Below are 22,382 nucleotides of genomic sequence, written 5' to 3' on the forward strand. Positions count from 1 at the left end.
CACTCTGTATGGTTAAAGGCATTTTAATAGAATATAATACAAATAATTACCATCTTTAATTCTGAAACAGTGCCACTCACAACATGGATTTGATACAGGCCACTGGTGCGTGTAATGTTCTTTGCAAAATGAAAAATAATATTCCTTTTGAGGGCACAACACTCGTACAGTGAATTCACACCAACATCCTGAGAAGAACAAACATCTTCATGATTTAGGGATGGACCAAAAAAAAAAAAAAAAGGAGGAATGGGAAAATGTCCACATGTGTGCAAAGGTGAAATCAGTCCCTCTGACATCAGTCTTTGATGACCTCAGAGTCCTGGTTTTCTGCTGCCAGTTTCAGCTGTTTTTGCTTCTCCATGAAGCGCTGTGCTCGCATGACACACAGGTACCCTCCGTACATCGTCAGCAGCATCATCGAGGCAGAAAATGCCCGATAGCCCATGTCAGCCAGGCGCTTTCCAGTCAACATGATGACAGTCCTGAGGGAACACAAGAGAGGATATCAGAACAGGAGCAGCAATAAAACACAGACCTATACTGTAGCTGTGCTGGAAACAGGGGCGGGTCTTCCATGGTGGCACAGGGGGGCACCTGCCCCCCCTGCAATCGGATTGGCCACCCTGTGTGCCCCCCCAATGGTCATTGACTTGGCAATGTCAATTACTGTGTAAAGCTCTTTCCCACTGCTATGTTCACTGTAAAGACCTACTATGAGCACAAACATCTGACTAAGGCTCAACTATGTACAGCAAACATCCCAGTGTTCTGTGTAGGAAATAAAGAAAATTGTGTAAGATTGTTATTGTTCTCAATTTTAACCATTTGAATGGTGCTTGTTCTGGTTATTCTGCATATTGACTGACTCTTACATAAAACACTGAGATGTTTGTACAGAGCTGAGCTCTAACTACTGGGTAAGATTATAAAATATTGATGTTCACTTTGAGAATTTATTGTGTTGCTTATTCTGCTAAGACTTCTTATTTACAAGATAGAATTGATTATTGGTTGGTTATAATTTTAATATTTACATGTTTGAAAATGGAACAGTCATAGGCATCTTCCTTACAAGGTGAAAAATTCAATGTGGCCAATAAAAGCAAGATGAAGATATGTAACTGTATAAATATTCAAGAGAGCGGTCAATGGCAGCCTTCATTTGTGTTACTTTTGGGTGGCCCCCCCCAGATTCACTGTTGTTACCCCTTGTGGACCCGCCACTGGCTGGAAACTCATGGTTACTTTATTAGTCTCCTCTCCACTAGGGAGAAATGTGTCAAAAGGAACAAGTTGCAATTCATAAGAAAAAACATACAGTACAAAAGTACAGTAAGCACAGACCAACACTGGACAATCCCACTCATACAGTTGTATACTGATGTAAATATCCACTGGCGCCAGCACTCGCATGCAGCACTCGCACTCATGTGCAGATGGCTGGATGCTAACCAATCAGAAAGGTTATAGTTTGATGGAACAAAATTGTACATTTTGCTAATGACGTGCACATTTAATTATTCTGACCTACCACTGTATTATGATATGTTACATTTCTCTGCCATTGCTCACACCACTTATTCACACATAAGATTATGACATCAGCAAATACTGGTAGCTCTGCTGTGAAGAAGTACATTGTGAACTGTCCTGGATTTGTGGAAAGATATTCAAGATACAGAAAACGATGAAGATTTCACTAATGTGTGACTTGCAGAGTTACCATGGCTGAACACGCCGCTCACAAACACTTAAATCAGTTGCTGTATGGACGATGTAAGTGAGCTTGTATAAAACACACAAGACTGTCAGACTAACGTTATAGTTAAGTATCAGTTGTAAGCCCGTATGAGTTTATTGCTCAGCTGCCTCGACACAATTTCATGTATCTCTACAAGCCAGCCACAGTCGTTTAGCTCTAGCACTTTATACGCTATTTTATCGACATCTAAATATGACACACCTTTGCCCCATCTCCTGCCCGTGCAAATTACTTTCGATTTTTCTTACCTTTTCTTTTAAAAGGCGAGAACAAATGCAGGTTGTTGTGCTTGTCCTCAATGTCAACGCACCAACATATGAAGTTAGCACATAAGCTAACTCACCTTTGCTTTCGTAAGGTACGGAAGCTCGGAGGGTAAACTTTCCGTCTTCTCCCAAAGTCGCAGAGCGCCACCTATGGACACGGAGACGACTCTCTGCAAAAACGGTGATGTTGGGTCAACTTAAAACAAACTTCTATTCATTGGCCGTAGACTTTACTATCTCCAAACAGCTGGGCGTTCATCTGTGTGTTCATGCTAATAACAACGTGTAGCTGCTGGTTTACAGAAAAAAAAAAAGTCCATCATAATAAACACATGTGCATGTTTTCAACCCGGAAGTGTTTTCGGCGCACACGCTACAATGGCAACATGCACTAGTAGCGATCCTGCTGATGAATTAAATGATCCAGGAGCCGCTCCGTATGGCAACTTCATTAACTATTACACCTTCAACCCCCCGGAGAACCGCCTGAGTCTGATTCCGACCACACTCCTTCAGGACCTGGGTTACAGCGACCGGGACCAGACCACACTGATTCTGGACGTGGGATGTAACTCAGGGGTGTGTGAGTCTGGGACATTACAGACAGAAAACTGTACATTTGATGTTAACTACAGGAACTGTCAAAAACTGAGGTGACAGGTCCTGAAAAATCAAAATCCTGACTTTATAGTTCCCAGATATGAATCAAGAAATTCAAAAAATCATTTCCAGTAATGCAACAGATGATTAAACCTTGATGATGATGTCAGGGCACTTGCCTCAGAGCCACAGAAAACACTTAATTTGTTAATTATTTTATCTAAATTTTACATACACAGATGTACATTTTCTGGCAAGTAGCCAAACTTCCTGGAACTGTCTGCATGTTGGTCAATCTCCTCCCTCTGTGATTGTGAAAATAAAAAAGCTATTAAAACGTAGCCTATGACCTCTGTAAGCTTTACAAAATATTTATTTAAGTTGATCTTTTTCCTGTTTTGCTGTCAACCAGCTGGCGTGTATGATGGTTTGGTCGTGTAGGCCTATTAATGTTGTATACACTCATTTCATCTCTAATAGTATTCAGTCCTATACTCTTGTTGTAAATAAAGTTATGTTTTTAAAAAAAAACAAAAACACTATTATTATTATTATTATTATTATAACAGCACTACTCAGGAATCTCAATTTAAATTGCCATGGTAATGAGCCGTCCTCTTTCTTGTTTCCTCTCTGAATGACAGGACCTGAGTGTGGCCTTTTATAAACATCTGGTGTGTGGAGAGGAGTCAGACAGGACGAGCAGAGTTCATCTTCTGGGCTTCGACCTGGACCAGGCTCTTATTGAGCGGGCTCAGCAGACCAACCCTCTGCCCGGCAGCATCTCCTTCATCCCTCTGGACGTCACCACGGACACCCAGCAGCTGCAGGGTTACCTCACCCAGCACAGCTGCTCCCGCTTCCACCTGAGCCTGTGCCTGGCCGTCACCATGTGGGTCCATCTGAACCACGGGGACTGTGGTCTGCTGCAGCTCCTCTCCACCCTGGCCTCCGTCAGCCAGCACCTGCTGCTGGAGGCCCAGCCCTGGAAGTGTTACCGTTCTGCGGCCCGGCGGCTGAGGAAGCTGGGACGCTCAGACTTTGACCATTTCAAGACTCTTAAAATACGTGGGGACGTTGCAGAACATGTGAGGGAGCACCTGGAGAGACGGTGTGGCATGGAGCTCCTCCGCAGCTTTGGCAGCACAACATGGGACCGAAAACTGCTGCTCTTCAAAAGGAAATAAGACACAGGGACAATATGAAGTTTAAATCTGCTGCAGAGGAGAGGACAACACCACATTAACTAATTTATGCAATCATTTACAAACTAAAGAACGTTGTGTTGAAGTTGTTGACTGACATTACTCGGAATCAGTTTTAATTATCAATTTCTAATAAATAAACTTTTAATGAAAAAGCATCAATGATTCACTGGTTAAAGCCTCTGAGACGTGAATGAATGCAAATCTTATATAAAGTGAGTATTCTCTGCATTGCAAAAAACTGTCTGACAAGTAGGACTCTAACTTTGAATTATTTTCACTCATCTTTAAATCTACATGTCATTAAATGGAGACCAACGGCCCAAACCCCCGAGATATTCAATCAGTATTGACACAAAATGGTGGAAACATGTAAATCTCCAGGCACACAGGAGAAATCTGCAGTCAGAGAATTCAACTGCACTGAGAGGAGAGGGGAAACTGGCAGCTGCAGCACTCACTTCAATCACTTGACTGCAATGTCTCAGCCTCAACACTACAGTGTGTAGTAGTAGTAGTAGTCTATGGATATTCTCATTCATCCAGGTCATCGTTCTTTTCTGGGCTAATGGAATCGTAGGCAACTGGACTTGTATTTGTCTGGGTTTTCGCCTCTTATCCAAAGGGCTTCATCAGTTCGTATGCAACAAGTCTCACTAGTCCGCACTAGTTGGACTGTGGTCTGCGATTTTCCGGGCCAACCTTTCATATTCTCACTGCTTTTGGGGTGTCCGACCCAAAATTCTCAGCAACATGTCTATGGATATTCTCATTCATCCAGGCCATCGTTCTTTTCTGGACTAGTGAGACTTGTTGCGTACGAACTGATGAAGCCCCTTGGATAAGAGGCAAAAACCCAGACAAATACAAGTCCAGTTGCCTAGGATTTTATTTGCCCAGAAAAGTGTGCTAAGTATTAATAAAATTAAGAGTCTCGACTCACAGCTGTTGTACTGTCAGTGCCATGTGGATTAAATCGTAAAACACTGTTTCTTGATGGAGCAGTGGATTCTCTCCCCCAGTGGTCAATAACACAAAATAAAAAATAAAATAAAAAATCCCAAAACTTAAGCACAGCAATTTAATTTTCATCATTTTAATTACAGAATACTAAAAATAACATTACATAAAACGTCTTTTTAAAAGAAACCATTGAATATTACAAAGGTTGTAAATTTTGTAAAGTTAGGATATAAAATCTTTGAACAATGGTGCATAATTGAAAAGAAAAATAATTTTCATAAAATGTATATATTAACTGTTCTACTACATAAAAAATGAGATGGACACAAATTGCAGACAGATGAGATGAGCAGACACCGCCATTACCGCAGTGACCTCTCCTTTTGAAGGAAGAAAGACTTGAGATGCACAGCACACACCACAATCAGCTTAAGTTCTCAAGTTATGTCTATGAAAAAAAAAAGGAGAAAAAAAAAAGGGGAGGGGTGGTGTGAGGGTTTACGTTTTACAACAGAGGGAAACAAACAAGCTCAAGAGACTACAAAAAGTGACTTGGTGACTGCTCCCAATATTCACACATCTCAATGGGTAAAAAACACCCCGACTAAACTGGCCTTGGTTCCATAAACACATACCATTTTCCACAGGTTCAAGCTGTACAAAGAGTAGCAAAAAAAAATTGAGAAACCTCATACTTGAATCATTCCACCGAGACTGGGAATGAACGATCAGTTGTCTCTCAGTCTTCTCATACAGCCGTTCCTATTTCCTACTGTACAACTGGTCAGTCAGATCCACTGAAAGCTACCATGGTCACATAATCATTATCAGGAGGTCAACCTTAGGGAACTGGAATAGACTATAAACAAGGGGAAGAAGGGGGGGAGGGGCGGGGAGGGAGGGGGGCAGGGGCATGCATAATCCAACAGTGTGCTTGCTTTTCCACTCGTCCGTTTTCACATCATCCTGTGGCACATCGACGTGAGCCCTTGTTTAGATGTTTCAGTCAAACGCCACAGAATCGCTCCGAAAGAAATCACCCGTCGAGGACGTTGGGCGCCTCTTTGAACCGCAGAAGTCTCTCTACGTCTAGGACACACAGGCCGGTCATGTCCAAACAGAGGTATTTCATTGGTCTCCTGCCATCTGGGAGACATGTTGTGTCACATTTTGGGTAAACAGACACAGATTCGAGAGTGAGAGAGAGGGAGGGTAAGGAGGGTGGGGGTTGGTCAACAGTTTATTAAGGTATTGTTTAAAAAAAAAAAAAAAAGTCAACGATATGGTTTTAATCAAGAGTTATGCTGAGTGGCAGAATCACTGTTCCTTCTATGCAGTAGTGGTTTCAGTGGCCCGTGAAGGCCAGGTGGAGAAATGCAGAGGAGAAAGAGTGAACAAGAGAAGGGAGGAGGGGAAACAGACAATAACCCAGAGGACATCTCAGAAGACAGAGCACGTCTGAGACGAGGCATTTGGGAGGAAATGAGGCGCGAGACACCAGCAGAGCTACTTGGTTTGGCTGGTCTGTTGCTCAGACAGCTGTAGTTTCATCACCAGGGATCCAGGAGCTGCTGCTTTTTTACATGTGAGCTAATAATGCTGTTTAGGTTCAGATGAGTCCCCCTGAGTTAGTGCACACGTCAGAGTCAGGCAGGCCTCGCCCGCTTGTTCGTTAAGAAATCCACAAAAAAAAGAAGCAATAAGGAATTTTTAAAAAACAAATCAATTCAGCAATTTCATAATCAAGCTTACAGTGAGCTTTGGAGAAAGAGAGAGAGAGAGCCCGTCATAGTTTTACAAGTCTGTGATTGGGGAAGGATCGAGTCATTGTTAGTGTGGAGGGTGAGAAAAAGTTCAGGCGAAAATACGGCAGCTCCCACAAAGCGATGCAGCCGACCTCTGAGTCCTGCTCATTTCCTGAAAACTCTAGAGAAGTATGCGTTCTGTGTGTGGTGAATGTAAATGTGCGCTAATGTAGTGCCCAACCAGAGACTGGGTTGTGTTTTATTTGAGCATGCCCATTCTTTTTTTTTAGACTGTAATCTGACATGATTCTCAAGTGGTTGTTGGTGCAGATCTGCCCAGCAGGTGAGTGGTTGGGGATCTGGTCGGGTGCTGGTGTTGCAGAATTTGCGCTGACGGCGCGTCAGTCACACAGACAGGTAGTAGACAGGCAGGTGGGCTGTTAACAGGAGTCGGGCGCTGAGGCTAGATCAAGGGAGCCGTGTCCATCAAGCCTTTGTTGGGGTCCAGGCTGGCAAAGAAGCGGACGTCCCGGTCCTTGTCGGACTGCAGAGCCATCACTGTCTCTTCCAGCTCATCAGAGTAGGCACAGCCCGGCTCCTTGAAGTATGCTGGAAACCACATACAGGACTCTGTTAGTCTCAAAAAGGCTAGAGGGTGTGTGTAACAAGAATACAACTAACTGTTCAGAAGAAACTGTGTAGTTCAGTAGAGTTTGATGAGAAACGTTCTCATGTCTGTGTTTAGTTGGGACCTAGATCCAGGAGGCGATTAACTCAGCATAAACCTTGGCAGCAGATGCCGATGAAGCGTTAGAAAGTGTTTTAAGTAGTTTAGACCGCAAGTTTATTTTGAAAAAAGAGCAACATCTAGCGTTTTTTTCCTCATTGGATTTCTGTCTGGGTTTCCATTGTCCGGTAATTACCGAACTTTGACCGGTAAAATCTGCTGAAGTCCGGTATTTTCTAACCCCGCCGGTCAAAATGTCCGGTGAAAATATTCCCTCAGAGTGCGAGCACAATTTGAATTTTATTAAAAAAAACAAACAAACAAACAAAAAAACGAAACATCAGAGATTTCAGCAACATCTACTCTGAGTGGAGAGAGTTTTATGTTTGCAAATTATTCATTTATACCCTCACATCAACTGAGGAAAAACTCCATGGAAAACCCGTTGGAAGTTTAAAGGTGAAAACTAGGTTCTCAGTTGCCGAGTTCATTTAAATTTTACCTTTCTCCATGACACTCTGTCGTAGCGCCTTGGCCACCAGGACGCGGACATTAGCCACTGGGTCTGAGGAGAGGCTGAGCAGGCTGGGCAGGAGGTGCTGGCTGAACTGGTCCATGGGCATACAGTCCTCCTCTACTATGGCCTAAAATGTTAGGAAACAGCAAGGACAGTTACTTAGACAGGGTGGAGTGACAAATGGTGATTTTCACACACGCTAGAAAAGCTGACGCTGTCTTATCTGTCATCAGAGTGTCTGACGTGGTCATTACACAAGAACGGCCGGTCATTTGTTTGTATCGGTTTAGGAATATTGTAGAACAACATAAAGGAGCATTTCAAATAACATGACCAAATGTTATCTTTACTCATTGCACATCTTATAAGGAAGTCAAAGAAAAATTGTGATAAAATGAAGATTATAAAATATAAATACAAAAATAAAAAATATAAATGACGATATAGTTCTGCTTTGAGAATACTCAATTTGCAATTTCATTTCTATTTACCAACAAACAACCAAACTGCTATTTGGAGTTGAAGAACAGGCAGGGAGGCGGTGCAATGATTTCATCATTTCATGCAAAGTAATGAGAGATGAACACAACAGACCTGGCAGATGAAGGCAAAGGCCTGCCTCCCCACCCACTTGGGACAGTGGCAGAACCTGACGGTGAGCTCGTTGATGAAGTTCAGGCCCAGATCATCAGCACCACATGCATACAGCTTCTGGAGGATCTCAACAACCTGAAAACACAGTAATACTGCAGTTCAAATATAGATGTCTTAGATTAACTATAGTGAAAGCTACAGTGAAGACGTCAGGCTGTCATCTAAAACATTTAAAAGAACACTTCTACATTTCAGAAAATATATTTTAGCTAATTAAAGCGTCTTGCACGAGCAGCTGTTCTTCCTCCCCAGATGTTCATACATCAGCAGAAATATAAAAAATCATTTGATCTGCTGTGAACTTACCAGTTTGTATGAGATCCACCTGACCTCTGAGACTTTGTCAGAGCACAGTGTGAGTGCTATCTGTCTGAGGTAGTCATACACATCGTAATGGCTGTACAACTCTATGATCAAGATCAACTGCCTGGAAGGAGACAGGGAGGGAGAAATTAACATTGTTTATTACAAATGACCAGAACAAAATATACCACAATTTATAATAGTCTGAATGAAGAGCAAAAACAGTGGATAAAGTGTTTTCCAGAAACTTTTTCAGAGGAAGGATCACTTATTCAGGTTAAGAGCCACTGTACAGTAAGCTTCATCCCATTTTCTTTCAAGTGTCACTTCGATCATTTTTATGTTTATTTTAAAATAAACATGCATAATAATGTTTGAAATTTACATTCAAGTTTTGATATTGAAGACACATGCAATACTCTCTAGTAGGCTTTGTGGTGATTCACAGACAAGTTTACAGAGATGCTAGAGACAACTATAACTGAATAAAAACTGTGTACCACCCGAGGACCACACTTTGAGATAGGCAGGTTCCCAAGTCTGTAAATGTTTTAATTTTAAAATGCACATTATTCCCTAAGGAAAAGGAGACGCACTCTGCCAGCTCGTATCTGAATCTCCAGTTGCGACTGTTGTCCGTCACCATGAACTCCTGCAGCTGGTACAGATACTCTCTCCTCTTGTCCGCGTGCAGCAGCTGTAGCAAAGAATATAGTTGAACCAGCTTTGTTATTTATTTTCCTCATCAAATCATGATATGAGTGTCAATGCAGCCGAGTCCTAATCTTACTGTCGAAAATTGTTATCAGATTTGGAAAAGTGGTAAATGAGGCTACAAGTCTCACCTTGAGGAAGTCGTACAGGTGTTTGAGGACACCAATGCGAACCTCATCCAGGTCTTTGAGGAAACCATTGAAGATGGGGACAAGATCAGCTGCTGTCAGCTGGTCTCCCAGGATAACTGCCAGCTCATGGATGGAGAAAGCCAGCGTACGCCGCACCTTCCACTAAGAGGTGAGAGGCGGGATACAGAAGGATTATAATGTCAGCCATGCACAAGCAGGTGTAAAAGAAACAAAGATTGTTCCTCTGAATAGAAAAACAATGATGTCCCACAGTATCTATAATAATTGAGGTAAAATATCATCAAGTTATATCAGTTCTTGAGAAGCAGCTCATTAATCTGAACCTGTGAGAAACTGGCAATGGTCCACTGATCTGCTGCCATGCCAACAGTGACAGTCAGTGCTGATAATGAAGAACAGTGTGGTCATGTAACGTCAACGCGGTCATGCTGTGCTATTTGGGGTGGTGCAACACCTTGTATATTTCCTTCTCTTGCTCATATCCTCAAGTAATGCTGTGTCATAATAGCGCTGCTTTACACTTAACTCCAAGTAGAAAAAAAAACTCTCAAATGTCATGAGAGATTCAAGTTTTGAGTTTAAAAAAAATTCCCATACACGTGTAATAAGGTCATAGAACCAGTTTAGCAGCCTCTGGCATGGCTCATAATCATCTCAATCTTTTGAGACCATGCTCAATTTAGCAAGACGTCCCGACCTATACAACTGGAATACTTTAAAATGAACTTTACTCAATAAATCTGTCGCAGGATGGCCTATATTTCCTGTGCAGCTGAAACAGCAACTGTAATCCACCATTACCCTCACGATTTACTGTCTCTTTCCTTACCTGCACATCAGTGGCAAGCGTTTCGTACGTGTCCTTGAGGCAGTGCCAGTTCTGTCTTCCTAAAGTAAGAGCGACTCCTGGCAGGCTGAAGGCACAGTGTTTGGCGATTTCTGTATCCACTGTCTGGGCCCGGGCTGGGTCCGTCATAGAGAGGTACTGATCCAACAACTGCTGTGGGATGACATTCTGGAGAGAGAGAAAGATAAAAAAAAAAAAAGGGTCCAGTGATGAAATGGGAACATAAATGCAAGGAGAGATGGTATTTAACTCGCATATGGATTAATAATCGATACCAGTAGTTATTATTCTTATTTATATTATTAGTTAGTTATATTATTAGGTGCAGGTCAATATTTCCAGGATGTGTGGGAGCAGTGCCTACTAACCTGGATCTTAGGCTTATCCTCAGACATGGGGCTGTGAGCTGAGTCTTCCTTTCCCTCCTCCTCCACGCTCTCAATCAGTTCAGACTCCTGAGGAGAATACAAATATCCACACACATGATATTAGGGAACTAACTGATGGTAACAAAGGGAATAAAATGCAATTTGCAAAATGCAAATAAAAGATTTTTCTTTTAAAATCCAGCCCCACCTCCCAGCTCACTGTCAGTTCTGACCAAAACACACTAACACAGTCCCAATATACAATAGTGTCTTTGAATGTTTAACCAGGTTTAGGGTTAGGGTGTTGCTCATTTACTAATTTACTCAGACATACATTGAAACAATTTTACGGGGCCTGAAGAGAAGGTACAGGCATATTATGTATTATAAATTCATATGGTGCTGCAGTGGTGCCATCTGTGGAAGAAAACACTTATGGCGCTTTTCCACTAGCACGGCACGGCACAGCCCAGCACGCTTTTTTTGCTTTTCCACTAGTCCCTAGTACCTGGTACCAGGTACTATTTTCGTACCGCCTCGTCCTGGTTCCAAGCGAGCTGAAGCGATTCTAAAACGTGACGTCAGCCGACTGCCTTCCACTGATTGGGCAGAGCGTCGTCACTGGAAGAGTGCGAGCGCTACATCCGACATAACAATCAAACCCGGAAATTGCAAAAACAGAGCGGCAACAGCGACCACTGATCTGTACCGAGACTGTTGTTATTCCTTCACCCGAGTTAAATGATGCTGTGTGGAAAACCACGCTGTGGTCCGTAATCGAGGTGCAGACGAGTGAGTTTGGAGGTGACGAGAGGATCGAAAAAAGAGAGAGAGACATTGCGGCCCCGCAGGCGATCGCCCCCGTGACAACCCCGCCCCCGCTGAGGAGGTACTAGAGAACTCAGTAACGGCACGGCTCGGTAAAGGTGCTTTTCCACTACAGCTGTGTACTGTAGTGGAAAAGCGCCATTAGTTAGCAACAACAGAACTCCATTCATCAAGTGTAATTCCAGCCCGAGTTCAGTAAATCTACTTGTGCAGCCATATGATATAGATCTGAATAGTCTCTTACTAGAACAGGCGAGTCAGGGGGAGACTCTTCCTGATCCTCCAAGGGCTCCGTCTGCGTCTCTTCGTCTCCTTGCTCCTGGACAGGGCTCGACTCTGAAGCTGGAGGAGTTTCCGTTGTGGGCTCCTCCTCTGTGAGGCTCTCCTCGCTCTCTGACTGGACCTCCACAGACTTGCTCTCCACCGACAGGCTCTCTGTGTCGCTCTCGGGTTCCACTTCTGGCTGGGGTTCAGTCGGGCTGTCGTCTGTCGGGCTGTCGTCTGTTGGACTGTCGAGCTGGGCTGCCTTCAGAGCCGCTGACAACACCTGGACTTGAGCTGGAGGTAAAATCACACATGCACAGATCAATATACAGGCCAGCAGGTCTGATGGCAGGTGATGGAATGGAAGTCACTAACATCCTCACTCTGCACACTCACCTTGTACATCAGGGTCATCCATGTGTGGTTGCAAACAGTCCAATACCTTCTGGATCTGGTCACTCGTAGCTTTCCCATGACTTGGCTTGGAATCAGGACAACTATGTTCGGGTTCATCCTCCTCTTCTCTCTCCTCCCTTTCCGTCACTTCCCCTGGAGTTTGACAACTTAGCATCTCCAGTTCCCCACTGATGTCTGGTAAAGGAGACCGCCAGTAGTGAAAAGAATTAAAGTTCTCATCCGTCTGCTCCGTCTCTTTTATGTTCCTAGCGTTGTTGGTAGTTGTAGGGTTGATGTTGTGGGTAAAACTGCTGTGCGTCTCTGCATGAGTCGAAGTGTGGTTGTCATCAAAGTTGTGCATGTCCTCGCTGTCACTTGCTGACATTTGCTCCGGGGACGGTGTTGCGCGGCCGTCCTGGTTGGGAGGTGTGTGAGCGATGGTCCTTTCTGTGCGGCAGCCACTGATGTCGGAGCAGTTCAGGGAGTTTAGGGAGCAATCACTGAAACAGGAGTGACAAATTCATAGGTATACTTAGGAAAAGCCTTTTTTAAAATACAGCATTAAAAGAGAATGCGTATCTTCATTAGCTTCTTTACTATAACTCTATTAAGTACCACTAAAATTGGATTCAAAATGTCAGCTTTCCTTGTTTCTGCAAATGAACCCTGAGGCAAAAGGACAAAACTGGTCTATCCTGTTCAAAACCCACAAATTATGCACATGATTTATTGTGCTAATGACGCAACCTTAACTCATTGAGTGCCAACCACGTAATTTCTCGTTTTTCGTTCCCATGCGTTGAGTTTTTTTTTAAATTATGAAACTAGACACTTTAACACACCTTATGTGTAAATTTGGGGACTCTACGACGAGTAGAACTGAAATAGATGACGATCAAAAACTCATGACAGCTCACGATCTGGAAGTTTTTATCATAACTCGGCTTTTGCAAACGGAGTTCTGCATGTGGATGCAGCAGCTGCTCCGCTCTCACCCGCGAGGCTCCAGCAGCTCGGAGCCGAACAGGAAGCTCTCAGCCGACTGTCCCGCCCGGTCTTCATCTGGAGCAACACCGTGTCCTCCCCAAGGTCCTCCCGCGGTAAAATGTGATGATCCCTCGGTCAAAGCAGACCAGCATCACCGACCCGTACCACAGACGGACCGCGACCACCGGTGGGACCGGTGTTGCCGACCTGCTGTGGCCGAGAGACCGTCACGTTCCGCGACGAGAGGCTGTGACACGGCACGGTGCGTCTGTGTTATTGTTGTTTAGTGGCGCCCCCCCCCGCCCCCGATGGTGGTTTTGTGAATAGAACAACATTTGTTGTATATATTTATCTTACACGAGCCCTTTGATCCAGAAATGCAAGTGTCAGTAGAGCGACAGGCACAAACAGAGCACCTTTCATAAAAGACGCTTTATCTCCTTTTCTAGAAAAAAAGGAGGGATTTTGGTGAAGCCATGTTTAGCTTGACTTTTCTCAGGAACGGAGGCGCGTAGAAACAAACGGTTTGTGGCCATTTGAAGCATAAAGTTTGACCTTTCAAATGAGCCACAGTATGTGTTGGTGGCAATAATATAGAATACACTGTGGCTCTACAAAAATCGTCAAAAATGGTCTAAATTGCCGGTACACTTGACTAAAACTTTGGAAAGGAGCGCGGCACTCAATGAGTTAAGCTGAGTCTGTGCCAACACCAACTCAAACTTGACTACTACTAAACTAAATAAAACTACAATACAATCCTCACCTAATTTTGACCTAAGATGCACAAAAACAGAGCATTCACACTCTTATAATTTGCACAGAATTACAGTGAAACATCATTATGTGTCTCATTTAATATCTGCTGTTATGGCAGTGGTAAGGGTCATGTGGTCTTACCCATCTGATGTACACCTAGGAACCTCTAGTAGGGCACCGTCCTCTCTAAAGTGAAGGCCTGTGCTGGAGGGGTTGGCAAAGGTGGAGATGAACCGTCCCAGCGACTGAAAGGCAGCCTGGCGCACCTGGGGGACAACAAAGAAGTGGTGTTCAGCTAGCCATCAAAATGAGGTTAAATCTGTATCACTGGACAGAACTGTACGGACCACCAGAACCAAACTTGGTCCAAAGTAGTGCACATGTGGATATTGAAACCACGTGGTGTGTTGTTTACACAACACTGGGTGTAGATGGACAAGATCGTACACGTCTGTCAGAGCAAACCGTTTGCACAATAACACATTTTTGCCTTCACGTGGAACTTCATGGACATGTGTGTGCAACCACACAACTGCAAAGACTGCAAAACTGCCAGTAACCTGAAAGTTTCTATTCTTTCAGTCTGTTCATTCTTTTCTTTTAGACTTAAATTGACAGTACTGAGAAAATACAAAATTGTCAATAAAATACACTGTGATAATAATTCAAAACCAGGAACAGGAGGATGCACAAGATGCATACTGTGCTGCAGAAAACAAAATTTTGGTTAAGGGGCGGAGAAAAAAAAAGTGCTATTTTCGTCATAATGCAGAGGAAGTTGCACATAAATGTGCTGGCTGTTTCATGTAATCGTATTGTTCCTGTATGTGAACTGTTCGTGTCTTACCCAGCGTGATTGGTCACTGATGAGGCTGATGAACAGAGGAGACAGTTTTGCACGTCGCACCTCTGGAGAGGTGGAATTGGAGACCATCATGAAGCACTCAGCACAAGCTTTCCTGATGCCCCACAGACTGTCTGAGCACAGATCGAAGAACTTGGGCATCTACGTTGAGAACAAACAACGTCAGTCCGAATTACAATCGACAATGGGTGTTTTGAAGCATGAAAGGATTTTTAAACAAGGTTGCAAACAAACTAGTAACTTATTACTTAGCACATACTACTAACTAATACTATAACTAATGTGACGGAATTCAGCACATGATGTGTTAAGTATTGACTCATTGAAGCAAGAGGAACACCAACGACTAAATTTCATGCTCCATAATGGCGTAAATATGTGAAAATGAAGGCTCAATTCTCTCACCAGTAGTTTTTCTGTGGCCTCCTGACCCACGATGGAACAAAACTCTCCAAAATTTGCAGCACAGACCTGCAACACAAACGACAATGACACAAAACCTACAGTAAGACTCAAATAAATAATGATAAAAATGGTGACTTAATGATGATAATAATTTATTCCTTTAGATAAAATAATTTACAAGGACCATCAATAGGACATGAGATCCAATCAAACTAATAGGAATACTTCTTTCTTTTTTTAAAGCACAGACTTGTTTCCAAATTTCTTCTGGCTCAAACAGAGTAACACAGTATTTCAGTAGAATTTTCATCAAGATGCTTTGGTTAAGGGAACATGGAGTGTGTGCATTTGTTTTTGAGGAATATTTGCATTATTTACATGGCCTTGTGAAGAAAAACATCACAACTGTTCTGGCATGATCTGGACGTTGTTCCAGGAAGCCAAGCTGAACTTTTAGCTAACATAATTGCTACATGTAATTTGGGTAAAATGACAATCCACATTTCCTGTAAATGCAATTTAAAAAACTGTACGTACAAATATGTAACATGTTATTAAAATGATTCTTTGTCTTCCCTACAAAACAATTATAGAACATCTGTAAAACTGTATTCCAATTGCACAGTTTCCTATTTACTATTTGTAAACTGTAAACGATTTGTAAGTTTTAACAAGGCATTTGGGTCCTGAGCTTATGAAGAAAAAAAAATCATAATAAATGAACTTCAGAGAAAAGGGAGGTTTACTTAATAGTTGAAAATAAACGGTCTCACAATAAAAGAGAGCTGAAAATGTTGACCACCTTTGCAGCTCTCAAAAACCTTTCCCCAACTGGCACCAGTCACACCAGAGAATTAACATTCCTCAGAAAACAACAGCATAGTGTGGGCTTGATGCGCAAAACAGAATTAAAGCAAACTCAGAGTTATTGAATTTATCCGTGTGGAACGCCCAAAACAGAATTAAACTCCTGCTCAAGTATGCACTGGCTGAGTTGTGACCACAGTTTGAGACTCATATCACATGGTATACTGAGGATGTAAACATGGTTTGGGGGATATTACCTTCCGGACTTGGAAGAGTCTGGCATCGCTGCACAGGTCACAGAAACGTGGCAGAAGTAGATGCTCCACTGTGTCTTTGCTCAACATGGTGACAACTTTACACATGATCTGTAGGAGGAAACATATGGAAGGTGTTAGAGCTTAGACTGTGCATCAATTACACAACTGTTCTACATTGATGACTGACAGCTAGTTGAAAATTGACCTGAAAAGCTTTACAGAGTGTCAAATAAGACACTGAGGGTGAAACAATGAGGGATGGACAGGAAGTGTGTGTCTCTAGGGGCACAACCTAATTTTGAGGAAACTTGATTTGAATAGGGTGAGCTAATAACTAACTCTAAAATACAATATAAATGACAGATAATACAACTAATGATCACATTTAAAGTCTGTGCATTCAACTGAAAATTATGCGTTACAAATTCATTCATTAAATGATTCCTTTATTTGATATAAATTGAAATTTGCCATGTGTCACTCAGAAACAATCTCTGCTGGCATCAGTCATGCTCCATCAAGAAGAGCCTGTTGACTGACTCAGACACAGACATTGAGTGATGATCAAAGAAGAAGGAAGAGCGCGCACACTCAAAAAGAAACAGTCAGGAGGTGCTCGGCTAACAAACTATTTAAAAAGAACAAGTAGCCAGCAACTCTCAGTGTCTTTCTGATGTCTGATGTTCTGATGTTTTGACGGTCAGTCGACTGACCGTAACAACCAGTCTGTGGTAGTTGCCTGTACCAGTGAGGCATTAAAGACATCAGAAAGACACTGAGTGTTGCTGGCTTCTTGTTCTTTTTAAATTGAGTGATGATCACCATTGACACATTAGAAGAAACTTCGTCTGCCTCTCCAGCTGCATTAAACAGTCAAAAATCCAGTTTGTCTAGATTTTATATTTATAGTAGAACTTGTAAAGTGGGTTTTCTTACAGCAACAGCCTCTATTTTGTAGTCATCATCGCTCCTAGGTTCTGTGAGGTCCAGTAGAACTGGACAAACTTTAGTCTCCATGTCTGCTTTAGAGATGAGGCCCTGCTCCAACAGAACGAGCAGCGCTGCCTGACTTGTCTTCCGCACCTAGGAAAATGAAAACAGATTTAAAATCAATTCTAAAAAAAAAAGAAAAAACACTTAACAGAAATAAGTCTGATTGGTTATTTTATTTATCATTGATGTGTGTCACCCATACAACCAGAAAATGTAAAATTTACCTGGTTATTTGGATCAGTGAGATACCGGACTACAATGGGTACCAAGTATCTTGAGAAAGCTGCTGGGAAGTTGGGCCGACTCTCATGTAAAAACATGGCAATGTTGGGGACCTGCTCCATCAATTCTGCTCGCACTGTAGGTTCTGAGTACACATGTCACATTATATGATTAATAAACAATGATTAAAATATGTGCCACATGGGGCAAAGACTGTTGAAGTAATTTCAAACATGTAGAGATTAAATCCAAAAAACTAACATGAATTTGGATCCTGGTACAAAGACATAACAACTGAACAAATAGAAAAGAAAATACATCTACCTCCATCTTCTGACATTCTGGCAACTGTCTCCATGACACTGATAAAGTCATTTTCATTGTCGCTGAACTCTCGAAGCACATCAAGCAGGCCACGAGCCACGATCTGCCTAGAAAGCAACAGGAGCTTTGAGTTAGTAGACCGCCTGCCAATACCTATGAGTGTTGAGTGCACACAGCATAACAAACAGCACTGACAGGGCTGTCAGGTACATTACACACCCACGTTCTTGGACAAGACAGGAGGGCTTGAACCCTGCAAAGCTGAGCATGAAAAGCATGAAAGCAGGAGCTAAACACATTTTTGTGGGAACAACTATGCCGTATAAATGTTTGCAGAGGAAATGTGATTCAAAATACTTTAGCAAGTTTACAGTACCTGACAGTCTTTACAAAGCAGAAACTACCTCATTAAAATCCATCCACACGTGACACAAACTATCCTTTAAAATATGTTGTAAACAGAGACTACTGCTGTCAACTTAATGCCATGTTGAGACAGATACCATCCACCCAGGGCTCTACTTGAAGTCTTTTTGCATTCCTGCACTATAAGGTTAACACAGGTTGGTAGGTGATTAGTGTACACAAGAATGCAGACGGTCTTCCAGATGACAATGAACCAACATGTCAAGAGATGACTTGAGATTATACAATTCTTCAATGTAATATCTTAATTTCTCAGGTGAGGTTCTTGATATATTTATATAAGAAATATAATGAAAAATACAAATAATTACACATCATTGCACAACATTATGCTATTACTCATTGAGCAACACAAGCTTCATAAGCCCCAAGAAAGTATTTCCTTGGAATCAGTAAACTATCTAAATAATAATAAGAATAAGAATAATAATAAGTGAAAGACACATTTCAAGATTTCAAGTTGACAAGTTTAACTTAGATTGCTAGGAAAGTCCCATCAATACTGAACCGTCACTTATAGAGTATAACATTAATCTGAATATTATCAGCTTAAATGCTCTTGTGAACACAAGTGATGCTTCTTTCCGATTAACAAATGTTTCCTTGTTACAAAGTTCTATTAGGTTGCAGATGTTTCCTTGTTTCTAAGACTGACTAGGTGTGGCACAATGACACAACACAATTGTCAACAGGACGCCACATCTACATTACAGAGGTCACACTGGAAATCAGGGTTTAGGCGTCAAACGGGATTCTATGGCCCAAAGGCCAAGCCTTGATATCAAAAATACTGTTCACCATACAATGGGTTTTTGTGTGAGTGAAAGGCAATAGTGTGGAAATAAAGATGCATTTTAAAGTTCATCAACATCAGTCTGGACAAAGCCATGGTTTGAATGGAACAAGTATCTGTGGTGAGCATCTGACCACTATCCCAGGGCTAAAAAACTGGTTCGGTTGGGTTCGACAATGATGCCCACTGGTGAATTTGAAGATAACAGCAAAAAGGTAATACTCAGCAGCACTCAACACAAATGTAAATAGTATTAACACATAGATAGACCAGAAAGTAGCTGTAACAAAAAAAACACAAACAAAATAGTACAGCAAGGATAACTGTATAATTGGAAAAGCATCTGTAATATCAGGGATTATACTAGGAAAGTAAATCTGTGCAATTGAAACAGAGATAATCGTAATGATCTTGTAACTTTGTGTGGTAAATTATCCCGTTCTACATGGATGGACTGGAACAATAAAATAATTTGATTCATCCATTAAAAAAATCACTTTTGATAATTAGTCACGTTATTGTACCGGTCAGGATTCTGTAGGCCTGGTGGCTCTGTTTTCTCTGTGATCTAACCAGTTTGTATTCACGCTACTGGCAGACTCTAAAGTTAATCTATTCTGCAGCTAGTTAGCCATGCAACATGGTGATCTACCCTGGTTGACATGGAAGTCTACCCTAATTAAAAGTGAGTAAATTATGTAATCCCAGAAAACTCCAAGCATGACTGAATAACCTACCAGTCTCACTTCATAGTACAGGCCTCCGATTGTCTGATATTAAAAATATTGTCTAGTTTTAGGCATTTCCTGAGCACACAGGGCTCCACTTACCTGTTGAAAACATTTTCGCTGAAGGCATACTTCTCTAGCCTCCCAAGAGGAGTTAGGTTGTCTTGTCCTGCATCAAGGAAGGCTGTGATGCGGATGCCATCACACTCTGAACCATAGTCGTCAAATCCAACTGTGGGAGTAAAGTCGTTTTAGTCACACAAATTGTAACAATGTCTGAAACACGCTTATCATTCCTGCAAAAACAAAACATTTATCATAAGGACAGTGACAGATGTGCCACAGTAGTTTAAGTGTCATGTTGATGATACCGAGTCAAACTAAATGTCAGAAAAGTAAACTTGACTTAAATACACACATTGGCTTTGCAGTTGGATCAAAACACTGTTTCATCACTCCGGCTAATGCAGACAACAGGGACCGCTGGTCTGTATAACGGCTAATAATAGCATGGTGTAAAACCCTGAAATACTGTTGACAGCTTTAAATTTCACATGGGTGAATGGGGTTGCCCAGAAAGATGACACTTGCATGAATGTCCTCCCGCTGAAGGCAGGGAAAACAAAGCTTGGCATACAGTACATGCAACAAAGCAATCATTAGGTATCCGATGTGATTTTGTGAGGAGTTTAAAATCAGGGGAATACTTACAGTCGTCCAAATCATCATGGCCATCTTCAAAGTATAAAGATAGACCTACAAATACAAGACAATTAAAGGGTGGCAGACTTGTCATCAACATACCATCACTGGCTGTATACAACAGTCTGCCTTACAAAATGAAAGGAGTTCAGGGTTTGCAGGTTTACGAGCTGCAAATTATTGAGGAGGGACAAAGTCTCCCTCAGTAACACTGACAATAAATCACCATGATCATGCTGATTAATCAATCTGCAAAACTGAAACATGCAATCATAGGGACATTATGAGAGCACTGGTGTATGAGTGAAGAATTAAAACAAGACAATAAATATCAAAGTAATGTTTTATTTTCCCTGGATCCCGAACAAGGATCCCAAGGGCATTAAAATAATTAATACTCAACAACTTTTACTTGAATAGCAACATGTCCCCTCATGTTACCCCCTCCTCATTTAATGGTCCTTTGATATCAGAGGAAAATTATATTCCTAATCCTTTATGTAAATTACGGTACTCAAGATTCCTTATTGGCTGAACTGCAGATGATTATAATTATTTGATCATTTTCTGTGTTAAAATTGGTCTTAAAGGTTAAAAACAAACAACACACAGTGAAGATTTTGTAAGACACAAAGACGTCTAGTTTGGTCTAACAAACTGTCCAAAAATATCACGTATCTACTATAGAGAAAAGCAGCTCTTGATTTTAAATAATAGATTATGAAAATAGCTGTTGATTAATTTCTCCTGAGCAACTAAATGATTAATGGACATCTTACAGCTCTGGTGACAATAAAGGTAAGGGAGAAGACTAAATATACAACGGGAATGCTGTTGTCTGAATATTACATTTTTAGTTTGGCTGTACGTTATGCAATCCAAAAGAGACACACAAACCAGTTGTGTTGAAAGGAGATTTTCAACACATTTACAACCTATTTGGGTGATAACGCAGCATAGTAATGCTACAAGAAGGTTATCTTGTGCCATTTGTATTCAGTACCACCCGGCACATGATACAGGTCAATAGTGTAGTCAAAAGAAAAGCCCAGAAATAAGTCCCACAAGAAGAAGCATGTGGTTGGATGGCTAATGCCTGTGTTTACAGCTGGGCAAGCAAGGGAATGTGCTCCAAATATAAAATCAACCCGTATCTCGACAACATCTATTAAACGTGGTGTTTCGTTGAGAGGGGTAAATAATGTCATGAATGTTTTAATAACATCACCACATACCAGGTTGGCAAAGACCATATCCCCTTTGTTATGGCATAAAGGAGGATTTGGCCAGCTTAGGGCTGAAAATGACTTTAGCAACTCGGCTAACGTTAGCTGGGTCACCTCGCTAGCCTTTGCTATGACAACAGTTCGATAATAATATCGTGACTGAAGGATCGCGACGGCGTCTCACTACATGAGACAATGGCGATTTATACACCAAAGCACACATACTAAGGAGTTGTACGCTATGCAGGCTCAAAGCCACCCATTTCGATATCGCTGAAGAGCTTTCGTTAGCTAGCCAGCTAGCTAGCGAGCGGTGCTAAGTTTGCTAACACGGCTCGTCCAGCCCTTTCGCTTGACTTGAAGCTACACTTCGCTTCCGAAGAGAGCAAATCTGACGAAGCTGGCGCAGCTGTTTTGATAGTTTAAACTCTGACGCACATAATGCGGCTTCTTGGGTGCCAGGGCGTGAGGAAAGTATATAAGAAAACAGAGTTTAAAAAGTGCCATTACCTGCCATCTTGAGTCTCGGCTCGGCTCTGCGGGGCCGCCGTCCCGGTGAGGGCTGTCACCGCAC

At 42.0% G+C, this 22,382-nt stretch overlaps 3 protein-coding genes across 4 annotated transcripts; 1 reads left to right on the forward strand and 2 right to left on the reverse strand.

Annotated features, from left to right (window-relative positions):
• Nucleotides 1-7: 7 nt before the first annotated feature.
• Nucleotides 8-484, reverse strand: cox14 (cytochrome c oxidase assembly factor COX14). Its single transcript, XM_085777717.1, has one exon. The coding sequence runs from the start codon at nucleotides 473-475 to the stop codon at nucleotides 299-301; it is 177 nt and encodes a 58-aa protein (XP_085633843.1). The 5' UTR covers nucleotides 476-484; the 3' UTR covers nucleotides 8-298.
• A 1,708-nt stretch (nucleotides 485-2,192) lies between these two features.
• Nucleotides 2,193-3,947, forward strand: bcdin3d (BCDIN3 domain containing). The gene is made up of 2 exons (XM_085777716.1): nucleotides 2,193-2,610; nucleotides 3,276-3,947. Exons 1-2 carry the CDS (start codon nucleotides 2,410-2,412, stop codon nucleotides 3,816-3,818), a joined length of 744 nt encoding a protein of 247 aa, XP_085633842.1. The 5' UTR covers nucleotides 2,193-2,409; the 3' UTR covers nucleotides 3,819-3,947.
• A 969-nt stretch (nucleotides 3,948-4,916) lies between these two features.
• ppp4r1l (protein phosphatase 4, regulatory subunit 1-like) lies at nucleotides 4,917-22,365 on the reverse strand. 2 transcript variants are annotated; one of them, XM_085777719.1, is made up of 20 exons: nucleotides 22,319-22,365; nucleotides 20,592-20,636; nucleotides 19,983-20,112; nucleotides 17,934-18,040; nucleotides 17,612-17,754; nucleotides 17,331-17,477; nucleotides 16,395-16,502; nucleotides 15,331-15,396; nucleotides 14,908-15,066; nucleotides 14,202-14,326; nucleotides 12,315-12,814; nucleotides 11,899-12,212; nucleotides 10,827-10,913; nucleotides 10,441-10,626; nucleotides 9,591-9,752; nucleotides 9,342-9,442; nucleotides 8,749-8,869; nucleotides 8,383-8,517; nucleotides 7,774-7,915; nucleotides 4,917-7,153 (listed from the first exon to the last, which is right to left on the reverse strand). In XM_085777719.1, the coding sequence occupies exons 1-20, from the start codon at nucleotides 22,323-22,325 to the stop codon at nucleotides 7,008-7,010; spliced, it is 2,931 nt and encodes a 976-aa protein (XP_085633845.1). In that variant the 5' UTR covers nucleotides 22,326-22,365; the 3' UTR covers nucleotides 4,917-7,007. The 2 variants fall into 2 exon arrangements, with proteins under 2 accessions (XP_085633845.1, XP_085633846.1); XM_085777720.1 differs by having other exon boundaries at nucleotides 17,934-18,036; nucleotides 19,979-20,112.
• Between the last annotated feature and the right edge of the window lie 17 nt (nucleotides 22,366-22,382).

The sequence above is a fragment of the Trachurus japonicus genome, chromosome 5, assembly GCF_045865225.1.
Source record: "Trachurus japonicus isolate A0001 chromosome 5, Traja_1.0".
NCBI lineage: Eukaryota > Metazoa > Chordata > Actinopteri > Carangiformes > Carangidae > Trachurus > Trachurus japonicus.

What these genes read in the sequence shown, in the direction of transcription:
- cox14 (XM_085777717.1), bottom strand. Translation starts at nt 475, where the DNA reads ATGTTGACTGGAAAGCGCCTGGCTGACATGGGCTATCGGGCATTTTCT.
- bcdin3d (XM_085777716.1), top strand. Translation starts at nt 2,410, where the DNA reads ATGGCAACATGCACTAGTAGCGATCCTGCTGATGAATTAAATGATCCA. An exon ending in ACGTGGGATGTAACTCAGGG is followed by an intron (nt 2,611 to 3,275) that starts GTGTGTGAGTCT and finishes TCTGAATGACAG; the next exon opens with GACCTGAGTGTGGCCTTTTA.
- ppp4r1l (XM_085777719.1), bottom strand. An exon ending in GACTCTTCCAAGTCCGGAAG is followed by an intron (nt 15,397 to 16,394) that starts GTAATATCCCCC and finishes TTTGTGTTGCAG; the next exon opens with GTCTGTGCTGCAAATTTTGG. An exon ending in CGCTTGCCACTGATGTGCAG is followed by an intron (nt 9,753 to 10,440) that starts GTAAGGAAAGAG and finishes CTCACCTCTTAG; the next exon opens with TGGAAGGTGCGGCGTACGCT.